This window comes from Zea mays, chromosome 6 (assembly GCF_902167145.1).
Source record: "Zea mays cultivar B73 chromosome 6, Zm-B73-REFERENCE-NAM-5.0, whole genome shotgun sequence".
In the NCBI taxonomy this organism is placed as follows: Eukaryota; Viridiplantae; Streptophyta; class Magnoliopsida; order Poales; family Poaceae; genus Zea; species Zea mays.
The window spans coordinates 113,227,993-113,241,938 of record NC_050101.1 but is presented as its reverse complement, the minus strand read 5'-3'; the positions used below and the strand labels follow the sequence as shown (position 1 = coordinate 113,241,938).

At 48.7% G+C, this 13,946-nt stretch overlaps 1 protein-coding gene and 1 pseudogene across 2 annotated transcripts; both read right to left on the bottom strand.

Annotated features, from left to right (window-relative positions):
- Positions 1–1,264: 1,264 nt before the first annotated feature.
- Positions 1,265–1,741, bottom strand: LOC109940503 (receptor-like serine/threonine-protein kinase pseudogene; annotated as a pseudogene). Its single transcript, NR_163454.1, has one exon. The product of NR_163454.1 is annotated as a receptor-like serine/threonine-protein kinase pseudogene (transcript).
- Positions 1,742–3,341: 1,600 nt separating this feature from the next.
- LOC103631297 (uncharacterized) lies at positions 3,342–4,993 on the bottom strand. The gene has a single exon (NM_001368732.1). It carries the CDS (start codon positions 4,980–4,982, stop codon positions 3,417–3,419), a length of 1,566 nt encoding a protein of 521 aa, NP_001355661.1. The 5' UTR covers positions 4,983–4,993; the 3' UTR covers positions 3,342–3,416.
- Between the last annotated feature and the right edge of the window lie 8,953 nt (positions 4,994–13,946).

The window sequence follows — 13,946 nt, the reverse complement described above, 5'->3', positions numbered from 1 at the left end:
CTGGTGCGCCAGGCTGGCTCAGGCAAACTTGCTGCTCTCGGGAAGGAATTAACAGCGTACGGCTATAATTCACCGGACTGTTCGGTGTGCATCGGACTGTCCGGTGAGCCAACGGTCGGCCGGGCCAACGGTCGGCTGCGCGATCTGCGCGAGACACGTGGCCGAGCCAACGGTCGGGAGGGGGCACCGGACAGTGTCCGGTGCGCCAACGGCTCCAAGGCTGCCAACGGTCGGCTTCGCCAAATAAGGAAGGAAATCTGCACCGGACAGTGTCCGGTGGTGCATCGGACTGTCCGGTGCGCCAGGCGACAGAAGGCAAGAATATTGCCTTCCCGGATTGCTCTCAGCGGCTCCTAGCTGCCTTGGGGCTATAAAAGGGACCCCTAGGCGCATGGAGGAGGCAACCAAGCATTCCTTGAGCACTCTTGATCACTCACACTCCATTCTTGCGCACTTGTTCGACATTCTAGTGATTTGAGCTCCGTTCTAGTGTACTAGTCTTTTGAGCTTAAGTCTGGGTCTTGTGTGTGCGTATTTGCTGTGATCTTTGTGTCTTGTGTGAGTTGCTAATCCCTCCCTTACTCCGTGCTTCTTTGTGAACATCTTTGTAAGGGCGATAGACTCCAAGTTGTGGAGATTCCTCGCGAACGGGATATAGAAAAGAAAAGCAAACACCGTGGTATTCAAGTGGGTCTTTGGACCGCTTGAGAGGGGTTGATTGCAACCCTCGTCCGTTGGGACGCCACAACGTGGAAGTAGGCAAGTGTTGTACTTAGCCGAACCACAGGATAAACCACTGTGTCTACCTGTGTTGATTCTCTTGTGGTTATTGTGTTTCGCTAAGACTCTTCTCTAGCCACTTGGCAATACTGTGCTAACGCTTAACCAAATTTTTGTGGCATTAAGTTCAAGTTTTTACAGGATCACCTATTCACCCCCCCTCTAGGTGCTTTCAATGCCCAGTTCTCAAGAGAGTTTTTTGCTCTGTCCCTCCTCGCTTCAGTCTCGGCAGGTTCAGTCACTGAATGAAAAGTGGAAATAAAATACGATCTCGCAGCGCGAACACGACCGATTTCCCCAAATCTGCGAAGAAAGAACCAAATCTGTCTCTCAGCTCCGCGATAGGTCGACCGATAACACGAATCCGAGCTAGCCAAGCAAGACGCCAAAATAAGTAAAGGGAGCTCACCTTAAATCAAATCCATGGCAGATCGCGGGCACCAAATCTACGCTCAAAGATCGCGCCCTGGAGCCCAATCAGGTCCTAGCCGACCCTCCGCTCCCCGAGAAATCCTAATTTGAGATTGATCCAGAAAAAATGAAATCTTAGCTTGCTTAGCAGTCCCGTTCTTGCAATCTGCAGGGGCCAAAATCGAACAGAAAGAAAGTGAGAGGAGATGAAATCAACAGGAGCCATGTAGCCGAACGAGCCGGCCACGACGGACATGGTCTCTGGCGCCTCGGCCTGCGCCAGCATCCTGGCAAGGCCGAAGTCAGCGACCTTGGCCTGGAACTCCGAGTCCAGCAAGATGTTGCTCGTCTTGACGTCGCGATGAACGATGGGCGACACACATTCGTGGTGCATGTAACACAGCCCCGGCGCGGCGCCGACGGCCACCTTGAGCCTGGTCGGCCAGTCCAGCCGCTGGCGGCGTGCAGACCGCGCCCTCGCCGCCATTGGGTGCTCACCGGCGGCGAGAGCGTCGTCGTGGAGCCACTTGTCCAGGCTCTCGTTGTCCATGTAGTCGTACACGAGGAGCTTGGCCTCGGCGCCGGAGAGGCAGCACAACAGCCTGATGATGTTATTGTGCCGGACGTTGTCGAGGATGTCGGCCTCCGACTCGAACTCGCGCTCCAGCTTCCCGTCCAATTTCCCGGTGGTCCGTATCTGCTTCACGGCACCGCGCCTGCGGCCCCGTTGAGCCGGTTGGTGAAGGTGATGCGGTACACGCGGCCGGACCCGCCGCGGCCGACGATATTGGCCTCCGTCAGGCCCCGGAGTATGGACTCCTCCCCGAAACCAAGATCCACGACGAAAGGCGTCATCTTCCAGTCACCCCGCGCCGCGACATGGCGCCGTTTCCTGATGTCGCGGGCCACGAAGAAGGCGATGGCCGCGGCGATGAGGAGGAGTGCGCCGCCGGCGACGAGGAGGCCCGTGCGGAGCGCATGCGAGACGCCTCCGGAATAGCCTCCGTCTTGCGACCCCGGATCCCCGGATCCAAGGATGGCGCGGAGACGACGGGCCCTTGCGCGGACCCCGGGTCCAAGGATGGCGCCGCGGACCCCGGATCCAAGGATGGCGCGGAGACGACGGGAGCAGGGGAAGGGGCGCCCTTGCGAGACGATGGGCCCTTGCGCGGAGACGACGGGCGCTTGCGAGACGACGTTGGCAGGGGAAGGGGCGCCGAGGACTTGCGCGTAGGAGGGCAAGGATGGCAGGGGCGAGTGGGGGCGAGGATGCCGGAGAGCGGGCGAGGGCAAGAATGGTGGTGTAATCCCTGGAATGGCACCCTTCCTTCGATGGAGAGCGGGGCGAGGGCGAGGATGGCGGCAGAGACGCGAATCGCGGAGGAGGGGGCATGGCAGAACTGTGCACCAACCTAACCTGTGGACGTCTACACTAACGTCTTAAGGAGTAGTAGAGATATGTAGCTCATCTGTGTGTCCGAGGAAAAAAATAGATTCTGCAGTAGCAATGATAGAAAACAGGTACCACAAACACCAGGCTTGAACAATCTACCTGTGAAGAAATATTTGCTTTTTTCCTTGCAGGTGTATAAACTTTACATTGAAATCTCTCTGAAAGGCTATGCATCTTGTGGACATAAATTGCTTCAAGCCAAACTTTGAACTTCGCCAGAAGAGGATATATTGGCTCAGAGAACGAACACTACATTTTGCTGTATTGTATGCTTTGAATATATTCCAGCAATGCCGACTAAGCTTCCTTTATCTAATTACCTCCTGAAGTCTGAACATTTCAATGTCTTCAGTGTTATGGTCATTTTGTTTAATAGCTTGAATTGACAAACTATCCAGAATTCTGAACACTTAGGGCTAGTTTGGCAACCCCATTTTTCTATAGGATTTCCAATTTCCCAAGAGAAAATGAACCAAATTTCCTTAGAAAAATAAAAAACCCTTGGGAAAATATGGTTCCCAAATTAGCCCTTAGAGTTGTTTGTTTGGGATTATAATCTACTCAGATTAAATAATCTAACTTATTTTGAACTAAGTGTTAGTTCAAAATAAGTTAGATTATATAATCTAAATAGATTATAATCTCAAACACACAGACCCTAAATTTATCAAATAGTTATTGACTTGAGTTTCTTTGACTATAATCAAGCATATTTTCTGTTTGTCAACCATTCCAACTCCAATACAATAGTTTTATGGCAGCATGAGCTCCATCAACAGTATTCTTTTACCTCAATCATGCTGCAACCTGCAGTCTTCTTGACCGCAGGATTTGTCATCTTACTTCTCACTCTTATTGCTTCTTCCCATCGACTTGCTGTTGCATACACATTAGACATGAGTACATTAACGTCAGGATTTGGGGAACAATCTTCCTTGGCAATTCTTTTTGTCAACCATTCGCTCATCTCAACATTGCCATTAGCTTTGCAAGCAGTGAGGAGTGCACCAAACAGAGGCATAGTGTCATTGTTAACAGGCATGTCAGTGATCAACTTCTCAGCTTCATACAGTAGACCAGCATGTCCTAGAAGATTGACAAGGCAACTATAATGTTCGATTCTCGGCTCTATATGATAGACCTCCTTCATGGCTTGGAAATACCTCTGTCCTTCATCGACCAAGCCACCATGGCAACAAGCACTCAATACTCCAATGAACGTGATACCATCAGGCTTTGTTTTGCTTCTCTGCATCTCTTCAAACAGTTCAAGAGCCTTGCTGGCCTGACCATTTGTGGCCAGACCACAGATGATGGCAGTCCAGGCTGCAGCATCTTTGCCTTGCATTCGCCCAAAGATTTGCAGTGACTTGTCAACATGCCCACACTTTGAGTACATCTCAATCAATGCTGTGCCAAGAACTGCATCAATCTTCATATTCCTGCTTTCAGCATACTGATGGATCCATTCACCTTGATCAAGAGCACCAATGTTGGCACAGCATGTGAGGAGAGTGACAACAGTGAACTTGTCAGGCTCCACACGTTGTAATTGCATGTCTCGGAACAATATCAATGCCTCCTCAAAGCTTCCATGTTGTACACATGCGTTGATCATTGAAGTCCACAGGATTAGATCCTTCTGTGTGCATTGGTAGAAAAACACTCTTGCCTTGTCCAACTGACCAGCAATGCCATATCCCGACACTAGTATAGTCCAAGATATGATGTTCCTCTCTGGCATTTGCTCGAACATCTTCACCGCCTCTTCCAAGTAACCATTCTTCGTATACATGTCCAGAAGCGCATTTGCGACTGGGAGACTGAATCCAAAAACTCCATCCATGTATGAATGAATCCTCCTTCCCAAGTTCAGATCGCCTGCTCTTGAGCAAGCGGTAACGGCGGTCACCAATGTCACCCTGTCAGGTGTGGCACCGCCACTCTCCATCTGCACAGCCAACGCAACTGCTGCTGTGAAGCGACCGCACCTGATGTAGCACCTCATCATCATATTCCACAGCACCAGGAATCGCTGCGGCATCTCATCGAACACCCTCCGTGCGGAATCCGCACGGCCCAGCATCGTGTACATCTCCATCAGCGAACATGCAGTGTACGCATCCCAGCGGAAGCCGGTCTTCACCGCGGCCGCGTGCACCTTGCGCCCCTCGACGGACAGCTTCATCGTGCCGATTGCCCTGAGCACGAATGGGTAGGTGTAGCTGTCTGCGGCGAGGCCTCGCGCACGGAGATCGTAGTACACCGCCATGACGCGTGAGAAACTGCCGCGCCTGGCCAGGGTCCTGATCAGTACGTTGCAGTCGCGCAGCGGCATGGCATGGTGGCACGTCGTCGCCATCGTGGGACGTGTCACGTGTGGCCACACGTGTGGCCGTGTGGGTAGGAGGAGGGGCCAAGTTGGAATCTTTTTTGCTGCCGTATAGAAGCGGGAGAGCGACGCGGATGGTTGTGGGAATGTGGGGCGATTGGCTAGATGGGAAAGAGGGGGCTGTTGTAGTGGGGCTGTGGGAGGGGGCGTTGCTGAGCTAGCGTGCGCTCATGCCGTGGCTGGCAGGGGCGGATCTCCACCTGGGGCTATCTGGACTGTAGCCCCGGTCGGCAGTCGCGGCCCGCTAGAGAAGTAGAGGCTCATCGTCGCGCCCAGCTCCAACCCTAGCTCCAGCCGCTACTTGGCTCCTGCCGTCCTGCCTGCGTTCTGTTACCGCGCGGCCGCACCTCCTCTTCCAGCTCCATAGCGGTTTCAAGAGACGACGATTCTCCTCCGTGTTCTTCCATCCTTCTGCTGCTCCGGCGTCACGGTCTCAGGAGGGTTTCTTGGAATGGTTCTGGGGCTATGGGCAGAGCAGCGAATTCCCGTTCTTTCTTGAGATACAGTTGGTGAACAGGTGGAGAAGAAATCGAGAGAATTCTTAAGAGCTCGACGGGTCTAGGTACGCGGTATGCCTCTCGATCGGTTCTTCTCGACGGCGTCGTGACGCGACGCGGTTCTATCGCTCACGAATCCCTGCGTTCTTCTTGCAGGTACGCCGCACGCCGGCCGGCCCCGGCCGCACCGTCATGCAGACCGAGTTGGAGGGGAAGTCTCGGTTCGGGCGGTGCCCGTACTGCCGCGCCATGATCTACCAGGACCTCAGCGCGACCATCTTCTACTGCAGCAGGTGCCGCACGCCCATCCGAGGTATGAAGGACGAGCTCCTCCTTGCGCGCGACGTTGTGTCGTGTTGGCTTCTTTGTTCACCCACCAGGCCACCACCACCCGAGCACGATCGATTGACGGCGTCTCCTCCCGCATTGGTGCAGGCAAGAACCCGCAACCCACGGACGAGACCGAGTACGCGCTTAATTGAGTCAAAAGAATAACCAAAAGCTATTAAAGAGGCTAATGATAATTGCTTAATTGCTTTGATTTGAAGTTTTGATTTGATTATTTGTTTGGTAGTAGTTCCATGTTTATAGCCCCCTCTTGGATCGATCTTGGATCCGCCACTGGTGGCTGGCGCCGGATGGACCTGATTGTGCGTGCTGGAGAAGGCGGCGGCGTCGGCGGCGGGGAGCGGCACGGACACCGGACTAGGCCTCGACGCTCAGTCTATGGTCGTTTATGGAGACCCTCTGGCGCTGATAGGGATTATTTCATGACCCTAAGCTACAGCAATCTTCGACCTCAAATGCTTCGAGCAATCCCAAACTTAGTAACTGGCTACCACCTTTCTTTCGTCCCCTGATCAAGTTCCTGTTGGTCATCCCAAATTTCCAATCAGCTGCGGACGCAGGACAAGAATTGGGGAGGAGGAGGGCAAAAAAGCACATGATAAAATCAACCAACACCATAAATAACTACTATCATATAGAATTTAAGTTTTAGTCTTTATATTTTCTATAACCATATGATACATATAAGTATTTCCAAAATTTGGGAGGGGGTGGTATGGCCCACTTTTGCCACCCTATGGGTCCGCCACAGAAGGGAGGCCTTAGAAACGCGCACAGCCTAAGCATGGTTCCGAAAACAAAACACATATACTAGGGCTTGAGGGGCTAGTGTTGGGGCGAAGGCAAAGACGCCACCCTTCGCTCGAGGCCTTCGCTGGAGCCGCTGATCCAACGGAGACAAAGCGGGCAGGGACACCCTTCGCAGGACTCGGCACTTTGACGAAGGCCTGCGGCGACGTCCTCCCACGGCGCGGCCTCGTTCAGCCCCAAGGCCCACGTGTGATCCGGCCATCGTAACGGGCCCCGCGTGGCCGCCTCTGTATTACGGGCCTAACTTGTAAAGGCATACTTGTAATTACAGCTTGTAACCCTGCTTTATGGGAATATTCCGGGGATAAACTAGGCGTCTGAGGGCACATGCGTCCTTAACACAAGACGCTGGGCACTCAGATACCTATAAATACCCCCGCACAGTGCCCGTGAGAGGCTAGATTAACAGAGCTATTGCCCCCGTGCACGTAACCCTGTTGTCACCACTGTTCACCCTTGTTGGCCTACTTGCAGCAGAGAGCGAGTTCCAACAGCTAGTTCAGCAAGATCGAAGCTATCATCAAAAATAGTTTTATATATCTTTTGTCTAGCTATGTCGAGGTGGGAAGAGCAGCAGTACCCACAGCCCCACACATTAGTGGGAGCGTGCAATGTTAATGGTCACTGGCTCGAGGAGACCTACGTGCTAGTGAATGAAACCGGTGTGCGTATGGGGTGGAGCTGGTCGAGCAGGCCTAGGCTGCCAGCGAGGAGAAAGGGGAGAAAGGAGCGGGCGATGTGGCTGACGAGGCGGTCCCAGGTGTCAGCGATGTTCCCCCGGTTGGGCCACGCGGTAAGGAAAGCTAGGCCGAGAGGGGAAGTTTGGGCCCATAGCGAGGTTTGCTGCCTTTTCTTTTCTTTTTTATTCTCTTTTTTGTTTTCTTGTTCCTATTTTGGTTTCCAATTTCAATTCTCAATCAGGATTTTAAATTAAAATATGCACAAACAAGAATCTCTGGCATGATGCATAAACTCAAACTTTTTATTTCATATTTATTTAATAAATACCATGTCTCACAAATCAAATATAAACTTAAATTAAACTCTAGTAGTATTTCTCAAAGAGCTACCCAATGCTCTAAACCCTGTTTTTAAGGGTTACACTCTCTTTTTCTTCTCACAAACTTGGTTTAATTTGCACTAACTCGAACTTTTAGACCAAGTTTATATTGTTGTAAGTCATTTTTGCAGGATCACCTATTCACCTCCCTCTAGGTGCTCTCAGCTAGCACTGTAACTATGTGGCCATGGTATTGCCTCTAGCTATGCAAGGAGGGGGCTTCACTCATTTTAGAAGTTGAAACCATGAAAGGGCATGGCGATTGGGCTAGCCTGAAGTATTGATCGTTTTTCTAGCGGACCATTCTAGGTAGGGCTGGAAAAAAAGCTCGAGCTCGACAAGCTGGCTCGGGCTCGCAGCAGCTCGGCTCGGCTCAGACCGGCTCGACGCTCAGAACGAGCCAGAGCCAAGCCTGTTTTTGTGGCTCGTGAAAAGAGCGAGCCAGCTCAGCTCGGTGCAGCTCACGAGCTGGCTCGTTGAAAGTCGCCTAGAGGGGGGTGAATAGGGCGAATCTGAAATTTACAAACTTTAAGCACAACTACAAGCCGGAGTTAGCGTTAGAAATATAAACGAGTCCGAAAGAGAGGGCGAAAACAAATCACAAGCAAATAAGGCGGATGACACGGTGATTTGTTTTACCGAGGTTCAGTTCTTGCAAACCTACTCCCTGTTGAGGTGGTCACAAAGACCGGGTCTCTTTCAACCCTTTCCCTCTCTCAAACGGTCACTTAGACCGAGTGAGCTTCTCTTCTCAATCAAACGGGACACTAAGTCCCTACAAGGACCACCACACAATTGGTGTCTCTTGTCTTGGTTACAATTGAGTTGAACACAAGAAAGAAGGAAGAAGAAAAGCAATCCAAGCGCAAGAGCTCAAATGAACACAAGTCACTCTCTCACGAGTCACTATTTGATTGGAATGATCTTTGGACTTGGGAGAGGATTTGATCTCTTTGGTTGTGTCTTGTATTGAATGCTATAGCTCTTGTAAGGTGTTTGAAGGCTGAAAACTTGGATGCAATGAATGGTGGGTGGTTGGGGGTATTTATAGCCCCAACCACCAAACTAGCCGTTTGGTGGAGGCTGCTGTCGCATGGCGCACCGGACAGTCCGGTGCGCCACCGGACACTGTCCGGTGCGCCAGCCACATCACCCGACCGTTAGGGTTCGACCGTTGGAGCTTCTGTCTTCTGGGCCACCGGACAGTCCGGTGGTGCACCGAACAGGTCCTGTAGACTGTCCGGTGCGCCTTCTGGCTCTGCTCTGACTTCTGCCTGCATTGTAGTGCATTAACTGCTGTTGCAGGCGACCGTTGGCGCTGTAGTAGCCGTTACTCCGCTGGCACACCGGACAGTCCGGTGCTACACCGGACAGTCCGGTGAATTATAGCAGAGCGGCTCCCAGAATTCCCGAAGGTGAGCAGTTCGGAGTTGAGTTCCCTGGTGCACCGGACACTGTCCGGTGGTGCACCGGACAGTCCGGTGCGCCAAACCAGGGCACACTTCGGTTGTCTTTTGCTCTCTTTGTTTGAACCCTTTCTTGGTCTTTTTATTGGTTTATTGTTAACCTTTGGCACCTGTAAAACTTATAGTCTAGAGCAAACTAGTTAGTCCAATTATTTGTGTTGGGCAATTCAACCACCAAAATCAATTAGGAAAATGTGTAAGCCTATTTCCCTTTCAAGCTCCCCCTTTTTGGTGATTGATGCCAACATAAACCAAAGCAAATATAAAAGTACAGAATTGAACTAGTTTGCATAATGTAAGTGCAAAGGTTGCTTGGAATTAAACCAATAATTATTTGTACTAGATATGCATGGATGGCTTTCTTCTAATTTGAAATTTTGGACCACGCCTGCACCACATGTTTTGTTTTGCAAATGTTTTGGAAATTCTTTTCAAAGTCTTCTGCAAAGTAGTCAAAGGTAAATGAATAGGACTTTGAGAAGCATTTTCAAGATTTGAAATTTTCTCCCCCTGTTTCAAATGCTTTTCCTTTGACTAAACAAAACTCCCCTTAATGAAATCCTCCTCTTAGTGTTCAAGAGGGTTTTGATATTAATTTTGAATAGGGTATACCAATTTGAAAACATTACTTTAAAAACCAATTGAGAGACTAAAATTTTGAAATTGGTGGTGGTGCGGTCCTTTTGCTTTGGGCTAATACTCTCTCCCCTTTGGCATGAATCGCCAAAAACGGAGTCATTAGAGCCCTTCTAACTACTTTCTCCCCCTATGGTAAATAGCTTATGAGTGAAGATTATACCAAAGTTGGAGAGTGGAGTGACGACGAAGGATGAATAATTCGATGGAGTGGAGTGGAAGCCTTGTCTTCGCCGAAGACTCCATTTTCCTTTCAATCTATGACTTAGCTTTGAAATACACTTGAAAAACCACATTAGTCATATCAAAGAAAGAGATATGATCAAAGGTATATAAATGAGCTATGTGTGCAAAGATGTCAATCAAAATTCCTAGAATCAAGAATATTTAGCTCATGCCTAAGTTTGGTAAATGTTTGCTCATCTAATGGCTTGGTAAAGATATCAACTAATTGGTTTTTGGTGTTAATGAAGCGTCCCCAATCCTCTGGGACTCAAATGTGATACAATTACTAGTCCCAGGAGGCTAGTAAACACATTTATACATCAGATGATTCCAGATCTGCTTAAACGAGACAAACCTATAAAGGTGGCGATCAACTTTAAAAGTTGGTCCACAACTCGGGACATATCATCAGAGTGGGGCTGAAGCAGCCCAATATACGCAGCGAAGCAAATCAGCGGTCCAACAGCCACAGGCAAGGTTGGGAACAGTCGTAACTCTTACCCGATCTCCTTTTTCTGAAAAACAACAAATAAGCAAGGGTGAGTACAAACGTACTCAGCAGCCCACCTTCACCCGCGGAATAGGGAAATCAGATATAATGCATGGAATATGTGGAGCTCAGGATATTTTGCAGAAACAACAATATTTTATGCAGAGTTGTTTTGAAAAACATTTTGTATTTTTGCAAAGCGCATCCTCTCCAAAAGGAGCAGGAAGTTTTCCAGTATTATAACAAAATCCCCTGGACTAAACCATCCAGGTATCTCAGCAGTTCCCACTGGTTTTCATTTTCAAAAACAGCTACTGGACTTCCCGTCCACCATAGCTCACGGCGCAACCGCCGAACCTTTTTAAAAACCACTTTTCCAAAAGCATCTCTTTTTTTGGAAAACAAAACATTAATTGCCATACCATACCAGACTCGTCCATTCCTGTGGACACAGACTATTCGAATAGGTTTTCAAACTCTGCGCAGAGGTGTACACTTTACCCACTAGTCCGGCTCTGCGATCCCATGGCCAATGAGACCCGAATCTGACTCTCTTTCTTTCCCCGCACGTCCTAACCTTAACGGTTATCCGGAAGGAGTCAGGCCACCACCATGTCCAAACCGGACAAAACTTTCCCCCTCCTTATCCTCCCGGTGCTCCCCAGCCTTCATAACCCTGGGGTTGGACCGTACGAGTTTAGATTTAGTGACTGCCCACACAGTCTCGAGTGGTTGTACTATTAAAGAGTACAGGTAGTGAAGATGACAAACCGGTCCTTATATGAGGGGACAATCCTTCTGCTCACGCCTAAACCAGCTGAGCCAACACCTTAGGCCCTCCCCTAAACCAGGGAGTCCCTGATTATCCCACTCACAAGGTGATAAGGGTGAAAACCCTTCATCACACACATTTTGAAAAGCATTTTCTTTTGAAAACACACACCTGTTCTCAAATCATTTAGAACATATATATCAGGGATTGATTGCAGCAAGCGGCTGGGTGGCCATAATAACTTGTCTCAAAATCATATCATGCATAAAATAACAGGCTGAGGGTTGTGGTTGAAAAATCATAGGTAATTTATGCATCAAAGGGATCCAGTGAGCTTGTCGTGCTTATTCGGCGAAGGGGGAAGGGGAGCTCACGGAACTGGCTTCTGGCTCCACCGCCTGGCGTAGACTTGCAGATCTGGCCTCCACGAGACGGCACAAACGCTCCGATAACTATGCAACATGAATAAGCAAACATACAAACAAGCAAGTATACCAACAAATATTTAGTATAGTGGTCAGAATAGTGTTATATGTATGGGTAGAGTCTTGAGTAGAATCTGTGTCATGTGGTGTTGTGATATTACTGGTGGTGGAGCGGAGGTGCTTACCAGGAGGGTGGACTGGAGGCGAAGCGACATTATGCGTGTAGCCGGTAGAGCGGAGTAACTGAGTGGGTGGGGTGTTTGCCTTGGTTGAGGGTGTTGAGTGTGTGTGGAGAGGGAGAGGGTAGCTGGGTGTATTTATAGCTAAGTGTATGTGGTGTAGCACAGTGAAGTTCACTGTTGGTGAGAATAGTGACGAATGAATCGTCTGACTTAGTATGAACATGAGAGTTATAGGCAGAATATAGGACAAGAGTATTTTGGGAGTTTTTCTGGAATATGGACCAGGCTTAAGGGATGACATGGTTGGATAGGGAATAGTTTGATAAGAATTTAGAAACAAAAATTATTGGAATCTGTGTTTGGAAGCCTGGTTCAAAGGAATCTCAAAGTTAAGCGTGCTCAACTTGGAGAAACCTGGGATGGGTGACCAGATGGGAAGTTCCCTACTGGAAGGAAAATCACAGTCACCGGAGTTCGTATGACTGGAATATGGGTCTGGCTGGTCTTAGGTGGACTGGACAGCATGATGTATGAGTAGTTGAAATTTGGGGTGATCGGCTAATCAATGAATAGTAACGATGAATAGTGACGACGAAAAAGTTACTAGATATCATCGATAAGCAGTAACGATGATGAATAGTAACAACGATGAATAGTAACCCTGAATAGTAACGATGGTGAATAGTAATGATGAATAGTGACAGTGAATAGTGATGGTGAATAGTCGTATGAACGAACGATGAGCGATGAATAGGAACTATGAACGAACGATGAACGATGAATAGGAACTATGAACGAACGGACGAACGATCGAATGATCGGACGAACAAACGATCGGAATTCCGGCAGCATAACGGCAGGACAAAGATTATCTGGAAGAACGATGAATAGGGACCATGAACGAACGATGAACGATGAATAGGAACTATGAACGAACGATGAACGATCGAATGATCGAACGAACGAACGATCGGAATTTCGGCAGCATAACGGCAGGACAAATATTATTTGGATGAACGAACGGACGAACGATCGAATGATCGGACGAATGAACGATCGGAATTTCGGCAGCATAACGGCAGGACAAAGATTATCTGGAAGAACGATGAATAGGGACTATGAACGAACGATGAACGATGAATAGGAACTATGAACGAACAATGAACGATCGAATGATCGAACGAACGAACGATCGGAATTTCGGCAGCATAACGGTAGGAAAAAGATTATTTGGACGAACGAACGGACGAACGATCGAATGATCGAACGAACGGACGAACGAACCATGAATGATCAGACGAACGATCGAACGGTCGGACGAACGAACGAACAAACTAAGAACAGGGGACGAACGATCGAAGAACGATCGAACGATCCTTGTGCTAGTGTGTGCTTGTGTGGAACATGGAGTGGGTGTGTGTGGGGGGAGAGAGTTGCCATGAAATGGCTTGGGGTGGGATGAGAGGAGGCCCTTGCCCCTCTATTTATAGCCATGGTGGGGGGATTAGGGGGAGGGATGAGAGGATTAGTGGGAGGATGAGAGGATTAGTGGGAGATTAGCATGTATTTGTCTTGTATAAGTGAGATTAGCTTGTAGAGCTCACCGTATGACACTGGAGGCATACGTATACGTATGAGCATGAGGAAAGTTATGAAGAAAATATTTGTTGGGACTTGAAAAATGATTATGAAGGTATTTCTTAGGAAGAAAAAACTTGGAGATATATTGGTGGAATATTTGGGCAATATTTCTGGAAAGAATTTGAGGGGGGTCACTGGGGAAATATCTGGGCAGCATTTCTGAAAAGAATTTGAGGGTGATCACTGGGAAATATTTGTAGAATATTTTGAGGAGGATTTTGGAGAGAATATAGACCACTATAATTTATTTGTTGATATCAACTTGCAAACAAACATTTTGAAATGAAATTTGAAATTCATTTTGAATTTAGAGGGAGTTTGAGAAAATTTCAGGATTTGAATTTTTGGGATGCTACAG